Source organism: Callorhinus ursinus, unplaced genomic scaffold (genome assembly GCF_003265705.2).
Source record: "Callorhinus ursinus isolate GAN/ISIS: 27379988/994484 unplaced genomic scaffold, GSC_fseal_2.0 scaffold13, whole genome shotgun sequence".
Taxonomy (NCBI): Eukaryota; Metazoa; Chordata; class Mammalia; order Carnivora; family Otariidae; genus Callorhinus; species Callorhinus ursinus.
Window position 1 is genome coordinate 8,687,015 of NW_027397075.1, and position 16,097 is coordinate 8,703,111.

The 16,097-nt window shown below is 53.7% G+C and overlaps 1 protein-coding gene across 7 annotated transcripts; it reads right to left on the reverse strand.

Moving 5' to 3' along the window:
• Positions 1 to 757: 757 nt before the first annotated feature.
• Positions 758 to 16,002, reverse strand: LOC112814628 (LITAF domain-containing protein). Of its 7 annotated transcripts, XM_073899531.1 has the most exons (11): positions 15,729 to 16,002; positions 15,451 to 15,612; positions 15,205 to 15,321; positions 13,057 to 13,185; positions 10,918 to 10,968; positions 10,404 to 10,511; positions 7,537 to 7,645; positions 4,113 to 4,286; positions 2,461 to 2,532; positions 1,073 to 1,217; positions 758 to 896 (listed from the first exon to the last, which is right to left on the reverse strand). In XM_073899531.1, exons 6-11 carry the CDS (start codon positions 10,425 to 10,427, stop codon positions 788 to 790), a joined length of 633 nt encoding a protein of 210 aa, XP_073755632.1. In that variant the 5' UTR covers positions 10,428 to 10,511; positions 10,918 to 10,968; positions 13,057 to 13,185; positions 15,205 to 15,321; positions 15,451 to 15,612; positions 15,729 to 16,002; the 3' UTR covers positions 758 to 787. The 7 variants fall into 7 exon arrangements, with proteins under 7 accessions (XP_073755632.1, XP_073755633.1, XP_073755631.1 ...); XM_073899532.1 differs by lacking the exon at positions 10,918 to 10,968 and having other exon boundaries at positions 15,205 to 15,318; XM_073899530.1 differs by lacking the exon at positions 10,918 to 10,968 and having other exon boundaries at positions 15,207 to 15,321.
• Between the last annotated feature and the right edge of the window lie 95 nt (positions 16,003 to 16,097).

The window sequence follows — 16,097 nt, forward strand, 5'->3', positions numbered from 1 at the left end:
CCGCAGCTATGGGATGGGGGCATGCTGCCCTCCCGGGGGGCTGGGGGAGGGGGATGCCAAGAAGCATCATAACAAAATTTTTTTTTTTTAAGTCTAAAGAGAGTTCCCTTTCTTTCCTGCCCCCTAATTCACCCACTTCCCTTTCCCTTCTATAGGAAATTAATTTTCCTTGAAAAGATGGGTGAATAACGTTTATCTTCTTTTGTTAAATAAAATTCCCTCGTTGGGGCGGGGGGGCGCCTGGCTGGCTCAGCCGGAAGAGCGTGATCTCAGGGTTGTGAGCTGGAGCTCCACATCAGGTGTAGAGATTAATTAAAAACCTTTAAAACCCAAAAAACCAGAAGCTCTCCCTTGGTTGTGCCCCCGGGTTTCCCTATAGGCTCTCCCCAGCCCCAACCCATCCCCTGCAGACCCCGTGTTACCCAGAGGGTACTCTGTTCACCAGCTTGGGGCCTTGACTGTCCCAAGCATTTGCCTAAGCCCCGCAGATCTGTGAGGCTGTAGATACTGGGAAGTGAGGCGTCCCCCCGCCTGGAGGTGCAGAGATGTTCTGGGAGATGCCGAAGCTTGGGCCGATGGGAAGGAGCCAGGAAAACCGCACTCAGGGTTTCTGAGGGGTCCGGAGCGGGGGCGGGATACCACGGCCCCCCTTCATTCCCCCATGGCTGCCTGAGCACCTGCTGAGCCCTCGGTGCTAGGCCCGCCCTCCCTGGGCCAGGAGGGATCCCAGCAGGACAGACGTGGGCACACACACAGAGCACTTAATGGACATTTATTTTGCGGACGTTCACAGGCGATGGTAGCGGAAGAGCTCTTGCCGGCACACTGGGCACGTGTGCTTCACGTCCATCAAACTGCCCACACAGAAGGGGAGGAAGCAGCATCCCAGGACGCACCTGCAGCCGCAGGAGCAGCGGGGTGTGGGGGCCAGCCTTGAGGTTCTCCCCGGGGGCCCCCTCTGTCCTTGCTCCTGCCCGGCCACCCGTGCCATGTGGCCACCCCCCCAACCCAGCAGGCCCCGTCCCCGTGGATGTACAGGGCCCCTGCAGCGGCGAAGGTGGAGGGCACTCACCCAAACACAAAGAGGCCAGTACACAACAGCCAGGTGATGACCCCTGGGACCGGGCTGGTCACTGTGATGATGTAGTTCCCACAGTACCGACATACGGACTGTATGGGGGTGGCAGACCCCATCCTAGGCAAGCTGGTGAACACCGCTGGGGGTGGGGGATGGCAGCTCAGACCCTGGCCCCCGCCTCGCCCTGCCGGTGTCCACCGCTGGCTGGGCCCTACTGCGTGTTCTCCGTGCTCCCCTGCGTGTCAGGTCACCCGGGGGGGGGCAGCGGCTCCGACCTCCCCTCACAGTCCCATTTCCCACCACCCACTGCCACCAGCCTTCAGGACCCAGGGGCCCCCCTCCGTCAAGACACCCTGTCTCCCCTGGCCAGGACACCCAGGGAATTGGGGAGCATTTCTGGGTTTGAACCGGGCCCTACAAATCAGCAAGCTCTCCAGGATAGCGTGCTCATCCGTCCCCTTTCCGGGGTGTCCACGACATCAGCGAGAGTGGCTTTGGAATCCCTGCCCTAGGTAAAAAGCTCCGACACCTTGGTGAAGCATGGTGGGAAAGCAACAAAACCGAGAACCTACCTGTTGGCCTTCTCGTGCCTTCCTCTTGCATTTGCACAGTGGGGCCAAAATACGTGTTTAGCTATTTAACCACCACAGCCATTTCTACAATCTTGGGTGTGCGGAGAAAGGAGGACGCTGGTGGTGGCTGAGTTTAAGAAAACAGTCCCAGCGAGCTTTAGTGTTCTGGCCAAGGGCTCGGGGTCTGGTCTGGATAGGCTGGCTGGAGCTTCTGGTCTTGGGGTGTGCCAATCCCTTTGGGGTCGGGGGTGAGGGGGAGCAGGGATCTGGAGTCCCAGAACCTTGGCAGGCAGGGATGCAGACTCCCTGGTTGGGCAGGGAGCTAAGGCAAGAACTGTGTGGCTAATATGGGCATCCCTAATGGTCTCTCCGGCAGTGGCGGGGGGGGGTCTTCTTCATGCTGCCCACTGGCAATGTATAGCCCAGCCCTGCAGCGCTCGACCCTGGGAGACCTCTGAAGTGTCCTCAGTTCTCTGGCACCCTTGTGAACCTGGGCGGCGGGGGCTGGGGGGCTGCCTTCCCCTCCTCCGGTTGGGGGTGGTGCATGGCAGAGTAGGGAATGGGGTTTCACCAGGATTTCACTCCCAAAGCCTTCCCTGAGCGCCCACCATGGACCGGCCCCCTCCACCACTGATTTCCCATCAGAGACGGGGCAGCACCACCCCAGTGTGGGGGTCACACAGCAGTGGGGTCCGTGGAGAAGGGCTTTCAGAGAGGAGGTGCTGTTGGGGCAGAGTCTTGGTGAGTGGGCAGGGCGGTCTGAGCCTGAGCCCAGGAGAACGAGGAGGGGAGGGGGGTAGAGGTACTCACCCGGCTGAGCGCCCGGGGGGCCTTGGATGTACAGTGGGGGAAGAACTGGAGTTCCTGGAGGAGGAGGAGGCTCTTTGGGAGAGAGGAAGGAAACACACCCTCAGATCCCATGGCTCGCTCCATGCCAGGCGCCGAGCTGACAGCGTGACCAGCCTGAGGGTGTCACCCATTTTACAGGAGGGCAAGCTGAGGCCTGGAGAAATGAACGTGAGTGGCTGAGGTTTGAATCCAGACGTTTCCGGCTCCAAATGTGCCCCCGTGTCCTAGGATGTACGAGCTTCCTGGACGCACTGCCGGGAAGCTGAGGATACAAAAAGAGCACGGGCCCCATAATCTCTCTTTAAAAAAAATATCGAGGGGCGCCTGGGCGGCTCAGTTGTTAAGCGTCTGCCTTCGGCTCAGGTCATGATCCCAGGGTCCTGGGATCGAGCCCCGCATCGGGCTCCCTGCCCGGTGGGAGGCCTGCTTCTCCCTCTCCCTGCCGGCTCCCCCTGCTTGTGCTGTCAAATAAAATCTTTAAAACAATATCGAGCATTTGTCATGTGCCAAACTCAGCTAACCCTTTGACATACCTCATTCCACTGACTCTTGCCAAAACACCAAAGAGGTAGCCATGTGGTACCATTCCAATTTTGCAGATGTTGAGACCAGGCTCAGAGAGGTTAAGTAACTTGCCTGAGGTCACCCCGTAGGTACGAAAGGTGAGGATGCCCATGTCCAGAGCACACGCCACCGTGTGTTAAGCCCCTTGCCTCTGGACAGGACAGCTCCAAGAGGGGCAGAGTTTCATCTACTCCTTCCGAGAAGGACTGTCTGGGCCCCAGGTCTGCCCACATTGCTCCCAACCTTGGTTCCCTCCTGCCCCACCAGGGGCCTTCCACACCCTGTGAACAGCCAATCTGGCCCCCAGCTCCCAGCCCTTGGTTGATGATGGGGGTCCATTTCCGTGTCTATGGGGAAGCACATGGACCCTTCGCATGGGGACCTGCCTCTCCCAGGTTGGGGGCCTTGTGGCTTGAAGGGGGCAGCCTGGGGTGCCCCCCCCCACAGCCTCTTCCCACAGTGGGGACAGCTGGAGCATAGGAAGCCCTTCCTCACTTTTTGCCACACAGTCTAGACTCCTGGGGGCAGGTGCCCCCAGCAGCCCTGCCTGAGGCTGGGTTTTGTACCCATTTTACAGGTGAGGAAAGTGAAGGCCGGGGTAAGCAGTCACCCGGCCTCACAGCTGAGTTAGCAGCTGCCGGCCCTGCACCAACCAGCTCTTAATCCTCGCAACTATTTTCCAGATAGAAAATGGATCCAAAGAGATTGAGTGACTTGGCCAAGATCTCATCAGCAGGGCCAGGACCCCCCGACCCCGCCAACCCTGCCAGTCTGGGCTGTGTCTGGCCATGAGGGTGGGCAGGGGATAGGAGCGGCAGGTCATACCTGATATGACGGAGCCATTAGTCTTCCTGGACTTCTTTTTAACACTTTAAGAGAGAGTAGGGGATGCTGGGTCCCACGTTGGGTCCCACGGTCCCCGGGTTGGTGGGGGACAGCAGGAGGACTGGATTCAGCCCCCAGCTGAGCAAGGGGACCCAGAGTCTCCTCTTCTGCTTCCCGTGGGCCCCAAGTCAACTTGTCACCGGGAGGAGGGGTGGTACTCCTACCTTGGGGAGGGTTCCATCTTGGTGCCCTGGATGTCCTTTGTTCCAGCAACGGTATCCGGGCAGCGTAGAGTTCCGGGCTCTGAGCAGCCGAGCGCTTGTCTTGAGGAGTCCCCATGATGCCGCCTGGTTGCCCTGGGACCGGAGTGCGGACCTCCCTGGTGCCTCTTCCTAGGCCTGGCTCAGGTGGAAAAGGCATTGTGATGTGTGTCCTCGGGGCCAGGGCTGGGCTCTGTCACCTCTCTCTGCAGGAGGGGGGTGGGGCCTCCCAGGGCCTGGCGTGGGAAGCCTTTGGAGGTGGCCCTTCTCCCCCCGGGGCCCACTGACCTCCCCGGGGGCCTGGCCGAATCCCGCCCCGCGTTCCTGGAGCGCAGGGGCCGGCAGGGGTGGTGGTGGGGGGCGACCAATGCGGAGACTTAAAAACAGGAATCCTACGACAGCTAGTGATTCTCTGAGGAAGTCATCTGATGCGTGTGAACAGTCGGCTGTGTGGATGGCCACGTCCTGTTGAGAAATGTACGGAGCACATGGATACACACTATATACACACGTGCACACACGTACGTGGTGTCTCCTTACGAGTCCCACCACCTCCCTTGCCTGGTTAGCTGTGAGTCTGGGCAAGATGCTGACTTTTTCCAACCCTCCAACCCCTGGCTTCCTCAGCTGTAAAATGGGGATGCTAGTTGCTCCTTAGAGGACTGTTAGGAGATCATATGAGACACAACCCAGGTACTGCGAATGAAGTGAAGATGGTGTTAGTACTGCAGAAAGATGACTGGCCGGAATAGCCCAGAAGAGACATGCCCAATTGCAGAGGGCAGCCTGTGTGTCCAGAGCTGGTTCGGGGATTTAGCTAGGAGTCATGGCCAGTGAGGACAAGGCTTGGCCAATAAACTCTGTCACAGAACATCGGGGAACATTCCAAATGGCCCTGCTTGCCCCTCAGATTGACAGAGACCAAAAGTTAGGGCGAGTCTGGGGGGAGATGAGTCTTCCCATAGGACCCGATAAGGGGGATCTGGTGATAAGTCGCACACTTACAGATGTGGGACCCTTGGACCCAGCAATACTCTTCCTTGAAATCCATCCCAAAGACAGACCAGCAAAAGTATCAAATGACGTTGGGACAAGGCTATTCGATGCAGCAGAAAAGACTCGAAATAACCCAAATGTCCATGCATAGCTACTCAGAAACTACCCAAAATGAAGGAGGGAAGGAAGGAAAGAGAGCATGAGAGAGAAAAGAGAATACATTTCATATATTCCTATGGCGTAGTCTCTCCAAGATACATTGCTAAAAAACCAAGAAGTTATATATATAACTATATATGTAGTGTGTGTGTTTGTGTGTGTGTGTGTGTGTGTGTATGTGTGTGTAAGGAAACGGGGAGGGATATATATATAATTTCCAAGACGATCCTCACCACCTATAATGTAGGAACTCAATAAATACTTATTAACTGAATAAATACAAATAAAATTTCCAAAACAAAAGAGAAGAACGAGTTTTTAAAAACTAAAGGAGTGTGTACTCTATGATCCCATTTATATGGACTCCCTGATAAGACAAAAGTCATAGAAGCAGTAAGAACAGTGCTTGCCAGTCAAAATTGATGTTGAGGGAGAAGGGGTGGAGGCAGGTTCTCTCTATGCCTTGCTTTATAGGTTTGACTTTGGAACCATATCATTACTTTTACTAATTTAAAAGGAGGCATGGACAAAAGAAAAAAGCAACAGCGAACAACGGACGGCAGCGGAAAACAAACAAATGTAGCCATATATCAAGATTTTCCACGGGACACAAAGCACAAGCCATAAAAAAGAAAAACTTCAAGGACGACTTCATCAAAGCACCTGCTCTTCAAAAGACACCGTGGGGGAAGAAAAAAAGCTGAGCCACAGGCAGGAACACAGTATTTGCAGTACACGTGTACAGAATATAAAAGAACTCCAACTGAACGATTTTAAAAAGTGCAATGTTAAAAGTGGACAAAAGACCCAAACGGAGACACCTGGGTGGCTCAGTTGGTTAAGTGACTGCCTTCGGCTCGGGTCATGATCTCAGCGTCCTGGGATCGAGTTCTGTGTGGGGCTCCCTGCTCAGCTGGGAGACTGCTTCTCCCTCTCCCTCTCCTGCTCTCTCGCTCTCTCTAATAAACAAAATCCTTTAAAAAAAAAAAAAAAGAGAGCCAAACAGACACTTCACAAAAGAGAACATGGCTGTGGCTAATACATACATGAGAAGGTGTTCAGCATCTCTAGCCTCCTAGGAAATGTGAAAACCAAAGGGACCTCTGGTTAAATTTTTAAAAACAGACAATCCTAAGTTTCGACAAGAATGGGCAACAACTGGAACCCTTATACACTGCTGGTGTGGGTGCGAAATGCCGCATCACTTTGGAAAGCTGCAGTTTCTCATAAAGGTAAACGCAAGCCCGCCTGTGACCAGCAATTCCACTTCTGGATTTTTGCCCAGGTGAGACAAAAACATATGTCCAAAAAAAAAAGATAAAAAAAGACCCGTATGAGAAGATTCATAGTAGCTGTCTTCCTAATCGCCAAAATTTAGAAACAATCCAGATATCTGTAAACAGGTGAGCGGATAAACATTTATAACAAGGAATACTGCTCAACAGCAAAAGGAAGGAATTATCGATGTACTTGGTAAGATGCGTGTGTTGTCAAAAAATGATTTTGACCAAAAGAAAAACCCTGACCTAAAACAGTACATAACTGGTGATTCTATTTATTTGCAGTTCTAACGCAGACCAAGCTGAGCTCCAGTGAGGGAACTCAGAACAGTGGTTGCTTCTGGGGTGGGAATGGAAGGTTGACTGCCAAGGGCACACTAGAATTTTCTAAAATGATGGAAAGATGACTGTCATGACTACTTAACTATTCATTTTTCTAAACTCCTGGAGCTTGCACCCCTGGATTGTTAAAAATGTCAAAAACTAACGTGAAGTAGTGGCAGAGATGACAAGTACTCCAAATTCTCATCATCTGTCATCAGTGAGAGCATCCAAAGTCTGGAAGTTTCTTGCAAAACTAAACATAAACCTGTCCTATGACCCAGATACATTAAGCCTAGGTGTTTCCTCGGGAGAAGGGAGACATGTCCGCACAAAGACATAAAGGCTCCTAGCAGCTTTGTTTAAAATAGCCCCAAACTGGGTGCCTGGGTGGCTCTGTCAGTTAAGCGTCAGACTTGGCAAAGGTCACAATCTCAGGGTCATGAGATTGAGCCCCATGCTGGGGCTTAAGAGTCTCTCCCTTCCTCCCTCCCTCTCCCTTTCCTCCCACTCCCCCCCTTAAAAAAATAATAAAAAGAAATTAGTCCCAAACTAGAAACCACTCTGGTGCCCATAGACAAGAGGATGGATAAACAAACTATGGTATATTCACAGGCTGCAATACTACTCACCAATGAGAAGGCACCATTCATGCAACCACATAAACGAATTGCAAATGCATTGTGTGAAAGAAGCCTCCCACAGGAGTGCGTACTGTATGATCCCATTTATGTGGACTTCCTGATAAGACAAAAGTCACAGAAGCAATCAGAACAGTGCTTGCCAACAGGGGTGTGGATTTATTAACAGAAAGGGCTTGAGGGAACTCTGGGCTGGTAGAGACGTCCCATGTCTTGACAGGGGTTGGCATTACACAGGTGTATGCACTACTCAAAACTTGCAGAACGGTACAGTGAGTTTTGTGTCTTTCATTACAAACCTTTTCAAAAGCTGCAGATAAATACTGAATTCTGGTTAATGACCTATGGAAGCTGAAGTGTTCAGGATTTAAGTGTACTGATGTTTGCAGCTCACTTTTAAAGTCATTGAAAGGTAGGAAGGGTTGATGGATTCTTAGATGGATACATCTGTGAAAAAACAAATCTTGCAAAATGGCGACAGGTGTAGGATCAAGGTGGTGGGTCTGGGGTGTTCACAATTATTTCCACTTTTCTGTACGCTTGCACATTCTTTTTACAATAAAATTAGAAGGGGGCAGAAAAGAAGAAATCTCTAAAAGTGGAAAACAAAAATGAATGTAACTTGTATGTCAATTTGATGGCAGAACTGTACAGAGCAGACTTATTTAAACGAGGCAGCACAGTGCTGTAGTATTTATGGGCAAAATTATACTTGAGCCTCAGGATCACTTCTCTGAGATCTCTGTCTGCCCCAGGAATGGGCAGCAGCCTGACCCGGGTTAGACCAATCAGATCTCCTTGTGTAGGACTTTGGAATTGGGGCAGAAGTAGACCACTGGATTTCCGCTGTTTGCGTGAACTATAGGCATTTAAACCTAGTGGCCGTGGGAGAGCTTTCATTACCCACAGTTCTAGAAAGCCCGAATGGCACAGCTCACCCTTTTGTGATGGGGATGCAAAAAGCTACATGACAACGGGCATCGAGAGGGAGAACGGGGACCATCGCTACAATCTACTGTATGGAGGAATAGAGAAGAGTAAGTGCTCAGTGAGCATCTGCTTTATATGTATATCACGTGTGCAGGCAGCAATACAACTGTCCCCGGGAGCCCTCAGCGCCATCTGCTGGCCACAGTTATCCTAGGTGCCGGCTCCCACAGCGCCATCTGCTGGCCACAGTTATTCCAGGGGCCGGCTCCCACAGCGCCATCTGCTGGCCACAGTTATTCCAGAGGCCGGCTCCCACAGCGCCATCTGCTGGCCACAGTTATTCCAGGGGCCGGCTCCCACAGCGCCATCTGCGGGCCACAGTTATTCCAGAGGTTAGGTTGCTCCAGCAGGGGACTGGGAGGGAGAGATTGGGTGTGTGCTCTCAGGCTGCACATCTTCCTCCTTAACGAGATCAACTTCCTCCAAGCATCAGCAACTCTCAGGATGCCAGCTGTGAGGCGGGGTAAACCTGAAGGTGCCGTCTTTGGGAGGGGCAGTCTGGGCACGCAGGTGGGGGTGCATGGTCTAACAGGTGCCCCATACATCATAAGTACAAGAGATTTGTGCACTATTACAACTGTTTCTCAGCTGATGGGGGAAAGATGCATCTTGAGGAAGCGCTTCCTTAATTCCCACAAAGGTGTTGTCGTCATGGGCATCACCTCTCTGGTGGGGGCCTGACTCCAGCCCCACCTCCTCAGCAGTCCCTCTGATCTCTCTCTCTTGCTCTTGCCAGTAACTGTGGCGCCCACACCCTAGAGTCTTGAAACCTCCGGTTTGGCATTCCTGCCCATGTGCCCAGTCCCTTTTGCCTCCACTTGGTGTCATCATCATCACTTCTCTATTCCATGGCAGGGTTGGGGGCATGTCCTCTGGAGCCTGTCCACACCCCTGTATGTATCGGTGCCTGAGATTTAAGGTTTGCTGCATCCCCCAGAGCCTGGCATGCAGAAGGTGCTCAATTAATGTAGGTTGAATGTATGACTGAATGAATGAGTGAATGAACGAAGGAACAAATGAGCTGCATGCTCCTCTCATCCAGCACACCCCATTTGGCTTAAAATCCCCTGGATATCCTACCTTGGGAAACAGGGTCCTTGTATAAGGTTGAGGCTATACAAGATGCGAGACAGGGTTGGGTACAGTCTCCTTCTTGGGAGATTTTGGGGACGGCGGTCCCCCTCACACAGGGCTGAGATCCAGGCTGCGGCTCTGCACTGGGACCCTCTGAGGGTGAATGAATGAGGGAGCTGATGGGCTGGGCTCTCAGCATCGTTCCCCCCCAATCCTGGCCACTGCCACCAGGGGGCAGCATCAGGCTGCACAAGTCAGCCTGGCCTCCTCCCTCTGGGCTCTGGGGGCCCCGGGGTCCCCACCCTGCCCCTCCTCTGGAGTCCCACCTCCCTTCAGCGCTTGTCCAGTGCTCTTCAAGGCTGCCTTGGGCCTGAGAACTCCTGTCCTACCCTGAATCTCTCAGGCCAGGCTGGAAGGAGAGAGGGCATGAGGCCAACCCAAGGCCACACAGCCAAGCTGTGGTGGAGCTGGCTTAGACCCCAGTCTCTGGCACCCAGACACGGGGCCCCCCGTGAGGGAGCCAGGAGGCCCGGCTGAGCTCCTTGGGGGCTCCTCTCTAAGGATCAGCTTTCCACCAGACTCAAGGGCTCCTGGAGGACAGGTTTTTGTTTGTTCATTTTTCACCTTTGAATCCCCAAAATAATGCCTAGCATAAAGGAAGCAGCTGTTAAAGTATGGGCTCTGTCGCTCGCAACTGTGTGACCCCCAGCAGGCATCTCCACCCCCCTGCACGATGGGTCTGATAATAATCCTTGCTGCCCAGAAGGTTAGGAAAATTTCATAGACAGTTTTACCTTGTTGGCTGATCCTTTAGGCATGCCTATGTTCCAGTCTATTCCATCCTGCTCCAGGGCATTTGCACTTGCTGTTCTGCACCCGAATGCTCCTCCAGCGAGCTGTGTCTGGAATGAACAGGTTCATGTATTCGGTTACTTGGTCAGTGTCTGTTGACCCTAAAATGTCAGCTCTGTGAGAGCAGGGACCTCGTTAGTTTTGTTCATATTTGTCTCTCTAGGATCTATCACAGTGCCCAGGACACAGCAGGTGCTCAATCAAACTTTGTTGCATGAATAATGAATGAAAGATATCCATGTGAAGAACCTCACTCTGTGCCTGGCACGTAGAAAGCTTGCAGTGCATTCACAATCAATAAAGTTAATAAGCAAGACAATAATAAGCAGAGTCATAAAAGCCAGGGCTGGAGGCAGGCCATCCCAGGAATGGCATGAGCCTGGACTTTTGGCAGCTGAGGGTCCTGGGAGGCCCCCTGGTCCTCTCCTGCTGTGTGATCCTGGGCACCTTACTCACCCTCTCTGGGCTGTGCTATCTTCTTGAGCAATAAGGCTCTGCAGCTGGGGCCTGCTTAAAAGAAAAAGGCAATGCAACTCCTTCGTTCTGCTTCCTGCTCATCCTCTCCTCCCAGAAGGGCCCACCTCGGGCAAGGAGGTGACGGGAAGAGAAAGGACCCTGGAGGAATGAGTTGTAACCGTCATTCTTGGGCAGGTGTGGCGTGGGGCTTTCCCCAGAGCCCTCCCTTCCATCTGCTGTGTCTGCGGGGGCGCTGGGAGTCCTGGGCGGGGACTTGCTGGGTCAACTCGGGGCATCCCCTAACCTCTCTGAGCTGAATTTCCAGCTCTGCCAACCACCCCGTCTGCTTCCTCTTTCGCCCAGACTGGGGCGAGCTGGGGGCTGGAGGAATGTGAGGAGGTGTGCACTGCCGGAGGCGCCTCACACCCAAGCCCCCTGCCCACTGGGGCCAGGAAAGGAAAGCGGGGGGTTCCTCCTGTTCTGTGTGCCCTTGGAGGCCCTCTCACTGAAGAGCAGGCGCCTCGACGAGAGGGGGTGACAGGTGCTTTCCTGGGTGGCCGCCATCCATCCTCTGCCCTCAGAACTCTAGGACAGAGCCCCCGAGGCCTGCCTGGTGGAGGAGAGGGGGACTTTCTACACAGAGAAAGCTTTTGGGGTCTGGGGGAGAGCCTCAGGAGCTGTGTGGCGGGGGTGCATGGTTATGCACGCTTTTGTCTGCATGTGCGTGTGGGAAGATGCTGATGTTGCTCGTGATGTGGGTCCTGTTGGGTCGGGGGCGTGTCTCATCTGCATGATGTTTGTGTGCAGAGCAGGTTTGCACGTAGAGATATTTGTGTGTGTGTGAGTGTGTGTCTCCCTTCATCTGGGGTGGGCTATGTGTCTGGGACTTGCCATGTCTGTGTGTCTGCACGGGAGAGCTATGCAGACAAGGTATCTGGGCGTGGGGTGTGTGCACACAGGTGGGCTCCTGGGCCCATCTTTTTTCTCCTTCAGCTAGCAGGCATGGCCAACTGACTTGGACCCCGTCCTGAGCAGGTTCCAGCCTCAAGAGCTGCCTGGACCGGGTCAGCCCAGGTGCAGCACTCCACTGGCCTCCCCACCCAACTCCTCCTCAACTGCAGGCTCTCCTGGCTCCATTTTACAGAAGGGAAAACCTAGTCATCTGTCAGGCCCCTCATCCTTGACATAACTCACTGCATCCCGTGATACTGCCACGGCCCCTATTTCTTCAACATGTACTTACTGAGCACCTACTATGCATCAGGCATACAAAACCAAGGGAGGCAGACAAGGTGCCTGCGCTGGGGAGCACACATTTTAGGGGTACCCTATTTGGTTCAGGGTGGGCAGAGGGTCCCCTCTTCTGAGGTGTAATGACCAGAAAGAGGCAGCCTGAGAAGATGTGGGGTAAGAGAGTATTGGGGAAAAGCTGAGGGAAAAGCATGTGCAAAGGCCCTGAGGTACCCAGTGGGGTTGCAACGGTGGGAGCAGAGGGACATGAGATTTGGCAGAGAGTGCTGAGACCTGATAAGACCGCTTGGGGCTGCTACATGGACGGGCAGTGGCTGGAGGCAGACCAGGAACAGGGACGTGACTGTCCAGAAAGTAGCAGGCCAAAAGAGACAAAGAGCACTAGGCAGGGAAAAGCAGGTGTTCCCAGAGCCCGAGCTCCCATCCCAGGCCCCTGTCTCGGGTGTGTGTGTGTGTGTGTGTGTGGTGTGTGTGTGTGTGTGTGTGTGTGTGGGGTGTGTGTGTGTGTGTGTGTGTGTGTGTGTGTGTGTCATACCCTGGGGGGGGGAGGGAATTCGGTCTAAATGGCGTGGGGAATGAGCACCTTGGGGTGTCACATGGCGACATTCAATCTCGGCCTGTCCAGTTAGTGCTGTGTGACCTTGGGTAAGTTGCATTGCTGATCTGGGCCCCATTTCCCCATTTGTAGAATGGGACGACAACTCTTCTGGGTTGTGATAAGGTTTTAAGAAGCTTGTGCCGGTCACCAGCTCTGACACACATTATGGTGTCTAGTGTGCCTGGCACATTGTAGGGAGCAGAACTGGGCAGCTATTGTCATTACAAGGGTGACACCTAGATTTAAGCAAGAAGTGTTTTAAAAAGCAAATAAAAAAACATAATGCTTACAGTGTCCCAGGCTGTGTCCTAGGCATCCATGAATTCTCTCACTTCTACAACACAACCACCTTTACTGTGATAGGTGCTGATGTTGTCCCCATTTTACAGATGAAAAATGGAGGTGCTGAGAGGGGGTACCTGTTGAAGAGACACCCAGTCCTTGAGGACTCCAGACCTGCCATTATCAACCCCAGGCATACCACCCCTGTCTACTACCTGACAGGTCTACACCTCCAGCTTGCTCACGCTCCTTACTGGAGTTTTCTTATGTGAAGTCAATCCGAAGTGTTAACAGCAGATGAGTCTGGCTTTCATTTAATGAGCAACAGGGAGTTACAGAAGGGTTTTGAGCAGGGGAAGGACATGGTGACAAAGATTCTCTCCCTGGCCAAACTGTATGTAGGTCCCTCTGAGCCCTCTGCTCTACTAGGTCCGAACGTGAGCTTCCGACCCTGTCCGTGGAGAGTCCAGTTTTGGCAAGAATCCCGTCAAGCTGGTTTAGCCAGAATTCCCTACCCTCAAGATCTCACCAAATTCCTCATCCCCTGCCACCTCCCAGGGGATGCCTGATTGCCTTGGCCTGTTTTCGTCTTCTGCAAGAATCCTGCCAGGTCAGCTTAGCCAGAATCCCCCCTTCCCTCCGAAACTTCCTCCTAGCAATTCCCCACTCGCTGACCCCGCTCTTTGGTTATATAAATCCCCACTTTTCCATGCCATATTCGGAGCTGAGCTCCATCTCTCTCCCTTAGGGCAAAGTCCCATAGCTGTGGTCCCTGCACCTTCAGACAGTCCTGAATAAAGTCCGTCTTACAGTTTTAACAAGTATCATAAGTCATTTTTTTCTTTAGCAATGGTTGGATTTATGCTTTTGAAAGCTCACTCTGGCTGCTGCATAGGCACCGACATTAGGGGGAGGCACAAGCCATGGCAGGAGGCCGCTCCTCCTGGTGAGATGGAAGAGGCCCCAGTCATGGTGGGAAGGGACGGGGGGGGGGGGGGGGGGGGCAGGTGGGTGGAGGAGTCTCCACTTCATCCCTGCTCTTAGACCTTCCCTGGCGGCCAGCACTCTTAAAGATGAGGCTTCCTAATGGAGACCCATAAATTTTGTCCACTCTGGCTCCTGTTACCATACCTCACACTCCCTCTTCTCTCTCCCTGAGTTCTAGCCCCACCACACTCCTGCCTCAGGGCCTTTGCACTTGCTCTAATCTCCCTCAGGAATGTCTTTTCCTTTGTCTAATTCCTGATCTTCCAGAAGATCTCAGGCCAACCAGCACTTTCCTGGCTTCTCCATCCCAGTGACTGTCCTTGCTGCGGATACAGCGGGATTTTATACCATTGTGACTACCGGTTTAACATCTGCCTCCCATTTTTTTTTTTAAGATTTTATTTATTTAGGGGCGCCTGGGTGGCTCAGTTGGTTAAGCAACTGCCTTCGGCTCAGGTCATGATCCCAGGACCCTGAGATCATGACCTGGGGTGAAGGCAGATGCTTAACTGACTGCACCACCCAGGAGTCCCTGCTTCCCCTCTTAGACTATAACCCCCTGGGGCGGGGACAGAACCCACACAAGTTTTGTTTAGTCCCAGGCTTGGAACAGAGCTCAAGTGCAATAAATACTTGTCAGGTGGCTGAATAGATAATTGGTCCTTATTGGGCAGAAAAGTTAGGCCAGATCTCCTCATCTGCTGCTGGCTCAAGTCTGACCATTAGGCTAGTGCCATCGGATGGGGTCATGATGGTGGGCTGATGTCTCGGGTCGCAGGAGGCTCAAGCCATGACAATTTGGGAGAGAGAACTCCTCCCTGGGACTGGTCTTATCTGACAGGGCCGAGGGCAGGGCCCTCACTGCGCCACAGAGGCTTACCCAGCCCACCACCTGACATCCTCCTTATGCACCCGCCTGCTGTCTCAACAGGAGGGGACTCCTCCTGGGCGGGTACTGGGTGGGCACTTTTTACTTCTGGATGCTCAGCACCCCAGACAGAGCCTGGCGGCCCACCCAGTGAAAAACTGTAGCCCAGAACTGCACCAAACTTGGGTGTGAAATTTTCAGAGACTGTGGTTAGTTGAGAACAAAGAGAAAGGCTGTTCCTGCTGCTGTAACAAAACCACCAGAGACTGGGTGGCCCAAGCAACAAAAATTGACATCTCACACAGTTCTGGAGCCTGGGAAGTCCAAGATCAGGGTGCTGGCAATTCCGTTCCTGGTGGAGGACCCTCCTCCTGGCTTGTGGACAGCTGTGTTCTTGCTGTGTCCTCAGCGGTCTCTTCTTTGTAGGCAATCGGAGGAGGAAAGGAGGGGGAAAGAGGGAGAGACTGAGAGGCAGGCAGTGCTGGTGGGCTTCAGCAGAGCCTAGAGTCCCAGGACAGTTCTGGGATCCCTCCCCCCTTCGGCCAACCTGAGCCTCGGTCCAGGGCTGGGCTCGCTTTCAGGGGCCCCTCCTGCTGCGACGCGCTGTGACTAGGTGGGGCCAGGGAGGTGTCACTTCTCTGTGCCTGTTTCCTCTCCTGTTACACGAGAGTCTTGTCATTTACCTGCACAGACAGAGGACTCAAGGACTCTAGGAGTGCAAATTAAGAAAAAAAGAGAACAAATCAATAGCTTTCACTTTTTGTTTTTGTTTTTCCTTCCTTTCCTGCCCTCTTCCCTTCAGTTCTTGGCTTGTTTCCCTTCTACCTCTCTTTTCCTTCTTTCTCGACCTTCCCGGAGCTCTTTCTCTCCGCCAAGATGGAGGCGCCCCGGGCCTTCCGCATTCTGGAACGAAGGTCAGCTTCGGGCCGGACCGGCAGCGGGTGGTTAGGGCAGGGACCCGCACGAGCCCTCCACTCCTCTGGGGAGTTTCCCGACCTGCCGGGCAGCACGGGCCGGCAGCCCCCCGGCTCCCCCGCCAGCCGGGCGTCCCGCGCTCCCGCCACTCCCGCGCGCTGACACAAAGCTCCCGTCGGGGCAGCCCCCGCGCGCCGCGTTAACCCGGCCGTCCGGCGCTCCGGCCCGCAGCCCCATTGGCTGGGAGCGCGTGGGGGCGGGGCCTCGACCGGCCCGCCC